The sequence below is a fragment of the Cucurbita moschata genome, unplaced genomic scaffold (assembly GCF_002738365.1).
Source record: "Cucurbita moschata cultivar Rifu unplaced genomic scaffold, Cmos_1.0 Cmo_Scf00048, whole genome shotgun sequence".
NCBI classification, from domain to species: Eukaryota; Viridiplantae; Streptophyta; class Magnoliopsida; order Cucurbitales; family Cucurbitaceae; genus Cucurbita; species Cucurbita moschata.
The window spans coordinates 308,597-314,914 of NW_019268564.1; the positions used below are offsets into that span (position 1 = coordinate 308,597).

A 6,318-nucleotide genomic window follows, 5' to 3' on the forward strand; every position below is an offset into this window, starting at 1 on the left:
AAAAAAAAAAAAAAAAAAAAAAAAAAAAAAGAAGCTTTTGTGTAGTGAAATCATGAATAAAATTATATTCGAGAAAATAAAATAAAATTTAAAGAGTAAAATAAAACGCTCCGTTTTATTCTGTGACCAGGTCACGACTAGACGTAGTGGGGCCCACTTTTTTATTCCAATATTTTCCCTTAATAATTAATTTTAAAAAAATTATAAATTTCCTCCCTATATATAATTTTTAAAAAATTATAAATTAATATTTATTATTTTTAAAATTTTAAAATAATTCTTATAATTGGATACTATTTTTAAAATATTTTTTTATTTGTTAAATAATTACCGTGATTATTGTTTTTATTTCGTCAGTTATTATTTTTTTTTATACAAGAGCGTTTGTTTGGTGGGGCAGCTCCTCCGTTGTAGGTAAGAGAGACCCGAGTCTACATATTACAGTTCGACTGTCTGGTGAGGGCGGTTCCTCTGTTGTGAGTAAAGGGAGACTCGAGTCTAAGAAGGGCGTTAATTTACGCTCATATTATAATTTTTTTTAAGTAATTATTATGGAATATCTATAAATACAATTCCCTCCGATCCTTTTCTCCTCACTTGCTTTTCTTTGCTTTCTTCTTCTTCTCTCATTCAAAATGCAGCACCAAGCAAAGCAATCGTACTCGGGGAACGACCCGTTGTGGCGGATAGAGAGGATGGCGGCGGAGAACGCGGTGGTCATGTTTAGTATGAGCTCATGTTGCATGTGTCACGCTGTGAAGCGGCTGTTTTGTGGAATGGGAGTTAACCCTACGGTTTACGAGCTTGACGAGGACCCAAGAGGGAAGGAGATTGAGAAGGCGTTGATGCGGTTAATGGGAAGCTCCTCCCCCGTCGTTCCCGCTGTCTTCATCGGCGGGAAACTTGTTGGGTCCATGGATAGAGTCATGGCCTCTCATATCAATGGCTCCCTTGTCCCTCTCCTCAAAGATGCTGGCGCTCTTTGGCTCTAAAGAACTTCAAATTTCGTTTATGTTTATTGTGAATTGGGTGCTTGTAATAATCAGGTGTGTTCGTTTTTCGAGTTTTTCGAGTTTGAAATTTTCATTTCTGTTTGTGTATCGAGTAAATTATTCTTCAACCCATCAAAATTAATAATGATTTGGATTCGAAACTCACAACTTATTTGTTTGACACATAAGGATTCCGTTGACATCTAAAATCAATAGAGTTTTACCACGGTTATCCGAGCTAAATTCTTTCACCTTAGACGCTCATAACTTCTTTATATTAGGGTTAAGTGTATTTATGTAGTGACATTCGGGTTTGAATAAAACTGAAGTACTTTCTATATTTGAGTTAATTTTATCATTAGGTCAGCTGGTTGGTCGAACTAAGCAGTATGAGCTCAAAACTCAACTTGACTTAAGTCGGGAAAACTTAAAACATTGTTTGGGTTTAAATGAAGAAGTGGGGGTAGCTATCGGTGCTTCTAGAGCAGCTAACTTCTTTTTTATACCACAAGTTCTTCCAATTTTCGAGCCGATAGACTACATTTAATTGAGTTTTGGGGCAGCAATCTCGGCATAGGAACTTTGTGCTAGAATCTCATTTTATTGGGCCAAGGCTGCCTTAATTTACGTCGGTTATTCTTCCACTGTCTGTATGACAGAAAAGACGTCGAGATGAACCAGTTGTAGTCATTGCAGGGAATGCTCGTCCTCTCTTTGCCCACGTTGTTCAAGGAATGAGCTACCTTCAACTTTAGACGATTTTGATGTAGACCTCGATTAGGAGACTAAATCCTCTTCTGACAGGGCCGGACTCTGACTCCTTTCTTTATGTTGTTCACGTCAATCAAAAGGCACATATATAGTTAGAAGGGTTAGATTATAAATTTTAAAAGTTTTTTTTATTTTTTATTATGGTTGATAAAATTTTATAAATAATTATTTGATAAAATTTTCATAAAGGCTAATTTTATTATTTATATGGATCTAATTTAATTTATGAAAAAAAAAACATGTTTTTAATTTGTTTTTATTTATTCAAGTGAGATTCAGTCAAAACCGGCGGTCCGCCGTCTTTAAATCAAACCGTGCTTCTCCAATTCCTTACTTTCTCACCAACCAATCACTTTCTTCCACCTATCATTCCACACCATCCTTCCATACATCTTATCACACCGGATTGCTCCTCCTCTAGCGTAAAAGTGTGTGACATTGTTAGTCCATTCAACTCGAAAATATGGTTACAATATTATCCTATTTATGTTTAACGTTTGTAACAAATTCATGACCCAACCCAAAAATATAGTGTTTGGTTGTGAACTCTACTCGGTTGCAATATCCATGATTTCGACCACGTGAATCAACACCTAATTCTGAGATTTTTGCCCAGATCACTTTATTTGAATATATCACCTAGAGGTCGGACAAAGATAGGATACCGCTTGGCATACTGCATCTGAGAAAGAATTCCAACTATTAATTCGACTGAAAGCGAGAAATACTGCAGTGAGGGAAGAGACTTTAGAACCTTGTAGGAAGGCCCAACAACTTTGACTGCAACGGAGGATACCTCGTATATGGAATACCATAGATTGACTCGAGTTGCTCAGATCACCAACTCAACCAACAAAAAATTTCAGGTTGGTCCAAAAAATTGTTCGAACTCAATCCGTGTACTCGTATGCTTATATTGACACTATGATGTGATGTCCCATATTGGTTGGGGAGGAGAACAAACCACCCTTTATAAGGGTGTGGAAACCTTCCCCTAGCATACGCATTTTAAAACTTGAGGGGAAACCCGAAAGAGAAAGCCCAAAGAAGACAATATCTACTAACGATGAATCTGGGCTGTTACAAATGGTATCAAAGTCAGACACTGGACGATGTGCCAACCTTCTTGCTGTTCCCCGAATGGGGTAGACACGAGGCGGTGTGCCAATAAGGATGCTGGGCCCCAAAGAAGGTAGATTTGGGACGATCCCACATTGATTGGAGGAAGGAAAGAGTGCCAACGAGGACGTTGGGACCCGAATGGGGTGGATTGTGATGTCCCACATTGGTTGAGGAGGAGAACAAACCACAATTTATAAAGGTGTGGAAACCTTCTCCTAGCAGACACGTTTTAAAGCTTGAGGAGAAACCCGAAAGGGAAAGCCCATAGAGGATAATATCGGCTAGCGGTGAACTGGGTGGGCACCCATAGAGGACAATATATATCTACTAGCGGTGAACTGGGTGGGCCGTTACAAAATAAACTAAAAAATTTGAATTTATGAAATTGTTGAATTAAAAAATTAATCAATCAATTTTTTTAGATTTATTGTTATCATCCAAACCAAAATGATAACGGAAGTTGGGAGCCAATGAAATCAAAACTCAGCGCAGAAAAACCAAATCATCAGAAGAATCAAAATCAGAATCAGAAGAAGAAGATGGACAAAATAGTTTACGATCGGAGCAAATTCTAGGGTTCTTTCTTATTTCAAGATCTCTTCCTGCGATTCTTTAACGTTTCTCTCAACAATCTCTCCACCAAAACGATAAACCTTCTGGTTCCTTACATCTCCCTCTCCACATCTCCGGTTCTCAGGTATTCCCTTCATCTCGTTCCTTTCTGACGCATTATGTTTACGAAATTGAAACGGATTGAATCGATAACTCTTTATTTCGATTCATCTTGATTGATCGGTTTCGTTTCTGTGGAATCCGAACTCGTATTTTGGTTCTTGATTGTTTGTTGTATAGTTTTGTTTAGTGATTTGGCTGAGTTTATTACTGTGTGAGCTTGTTTTTGTTTCCTTGTTCATCGGGACGGCCGGTTTGAGTATTCGCTGGTTTCTTTTCTTGGTCTAGGTGTTTGATAGCGCTTGCTTGTTTCCTCTTTTTTCGGGGGATTTGGTGCTGGAGATGAAGGTGGTGATTTATTGGTAGAGATCAAATGCCGGACGAGGATTTGATCGAGTTGAAGTTTCGACTTTATGATGGATCGGATATTGGTCCATATCGTTACTCCCCAACTTCAACTATAGCCGTTGTTAAGGAGAAAATTGTTGCAGATTGGCCTAAAGGTAAGGGAGTTCTACCATGTTATTGTTGAATTTAGGGAATGATCGTGAGTTTATAGTCATGGAATACTCTCTCCATTAGCTAGCACGAGGCTTTTGGGGAAGTCCAAAGTAAAGCCACGAGAGTTTATGCTCAAAGTGGACAATATCATACCATTGTGGAGAGTTGTGTTTATCTAACATGGTATTAGAGTCATGCCCTAAACTTAGTCGTATCAATAGTTTGGTAAATCCTCAAATGTCGAACAAAGGACTCCAAAAGAAAATGAGTCAAGTCTCCTCGAAGGCACAGTAAAAAATGACTAAGACTCCAAAGGAGTTGAGCCTCAATTAAGGGGAGGTGTTGGATAATGAAAGTCCCACATCGGCTCTCCATTGGCATGAGGCCTCGGGGAAGTCCAAAACAAAGCCATGAGAGCTTATACTCTAAGTGGACAATATCGTACCATTGTGGAGAGCCGTGTTCATCTTACATGGTATCAGAGTCATGCCCTAAACTTAGTTGTGCCAATAGATTGGTAAATCCTCAAATGTCAAACAAAGGACTCCAAAAGAAAAGGAGTCGAGCCTCCTCGAAGGCATAGTAAAAAATGACTAAGTCTCCAAAGAAGTCGAGCCTCGATTAAGGGAAGGTGTATTTTGTTCGTTCGAGGGGAGGTGTTGGATGATGAAAGTCCTACATTGGCTAATTTAGGGAATGATCATGGGTTTATAATCAAGGAATACTCTCTTCATTGGCATGAGGCCTTTTAGGGAAGTACGGGAAGTCCAAGGCAAAGCTACGAGAACTTATACTCGAAGGGGACAATATCATACCATTGTGGAGAGTCGTGTTCATCTAACCGTTATTACTTATTAGCCTTGTTTTGTTCTTGTAGTTTTTCCCGATTGTGGATTGTTGTATGAAACTGTTAAATGGTTGACACATTTGACTTGTTATCACTCTTACTGTGTTAAGAATGGATTTATTGACTTGGGAGGCTTGAAGCAGCTCAAGCCAGAACTTAGTTAGAACATGCTTTTACGCTTTATGCGTATTGGCACACATGGTTTTTGAGAAGAATTAACTGATCTTGTCTCCCTTCCATTGCTTTCAACTCTAACCTCGGGAAGAGAACACATGTAAGAGTGGAAGTGTGAGATCTAACATCGATTGAGAGAGGAATGAGTGCCAGAGAGGATGTTGGGCTCTAAAGGGGGTGGATTGGAGGTCCTACATCGATTGGAGAGAATAGAATGCCAACAAAGACGTTGGGCCTCGAAAGGTGGGGGTGGATTGTGAGATCCCACATCGATTGAAAAGAGAAACGAGTGCTAGTGAGGACGTTGGGTCCTGAAGGGGATGGATTGTGAGATCCCATATCGGTTGGAAGAGGGGAACGAAACATGCTTTATACGGTGTGGAAACCTCTCCCCAGCAGATAGTGTTTAAAAACATTGAGGGGAACCTCGAAAGGAAAAGCCCAAAGAGGATAATATCTACTAGTGGAATGTTTTCTCGAAGGCCTAATTAGTTACGAAAGAGTGAGAATTCGTCCAGCTTTATCTTTACTTATTCCTTCCCTTCGGTAGCTGAATGAGTTGAAAGGCTATTAGAATCAGTCCACTTTTAAGTTCATATTTCATATAATAGTTCATAGTAAAATATGTCTCATGCTTTAAATTTCTGATAGTCGAAGATATTGTCCTTTTTGGGCTTTTCCTTTCGGGATTTCCATCAAGGTTTTTAAAACACCTCTACTAGGGAGAGGTTTCCACACCGTTATAAAGAATGTTTCGTTCTCCTTCCCAACCGATGTGGGATCTCACAATCCACCCCCTTTCGAGTCTCAGCGTCCCTGCTGACACTCGTTCCCTTCTCCAATCGATGTGGGACCCTCCAATCCACCTCCTTTCGAGGCCTAGCATCCTTGCTGGCACACCGTCTCGTGTGCAACCCTCTTCGGGGCTCAACCTTCTCACTGGCACATTGCTCAGTGTCTAGCTTTGATACCATTTGTAATAGCCCTAAGCCTCGTTAGTGGATATTGTCCTCTTTGGCTTTCCGTTTTGGCTCTCTTAGGGAGAGGTTTCCACACCCTTCTAAAAAATGCTTCGTTCTCCGCTCCAACCGATGTGGGATCTCAGAAGAAAGGTGGAGATTAACTTGTTTCAAGATTATACTACAAGGTGTCGGGTTTAGAGAGGAGTATTTTACAAAAAATGGGATAAGAATTTCCTTCCTCTAAATTGTTTTTTTTTTTTTTTTTTTTCTTTCTTTG

The 6,318-nt window shown here is 39.5% G+C and overlaps 2 protein-coding genes across 4 annotated transcripts in view; both read left to right on the forward strand.

Annotated features, from left to right (window-relative positions):
* The first annotated feature begins 573 nt into the window (after positions 1-573).
* On the forward strand, positions 574-1,240 carry LOC111435140 (glutaredoxin-C1-like). The gene has a single exon (XM_023072479.1). It carries the CDS (start codon positions 636-638, stop codon positions 990-992), a length of 357 nt encoding a protein of 118 aa, XP_022928247.1. The 5' UTR covers positions 574-635; the 3' UTR covers positions 993-1,240.
* A 2,087-nt stretch (positions 1,241-3,327) lies between these two features.
* Positions 3,328-6,318, forward strand: part of LOC111435138 (membrane-anchored ubiquitin-fold protein 4-like) — a 4,760-nt gene continuing 1,769 nt past the window's right edge. The window contains exons 1-2 of one of the 3 annotated variants that reach the window (XM_023072476.1): positions 3,328-3,582; positions 3,846-4,060. In XM_023072476.1, the coding sequence (XP_022928244.1) occupies positions 3,931-4,060 (130 nt within the window). In that variant the 5' untranslated portion in view covers positions 3,328-3,582; positions 3,846-3,930. The remainder of the gene's footprint in view (positions 3,583-3,845; positions 4,061-6,318) is intronic. The other 2 variants (XM_023072478.1, XM_023072477.1) reach the window with 2 other exon arrangements.

Bases quoted from the DNA above. Each gene is read 5' to 3' on its own strand.
- LOC111435140 (XM_023072479.1), top strand. From the start codon at position 636: ATGCAGCACCAAGCAAAGCAATCGTACTCGGGGAACGACCCGTTGTGG.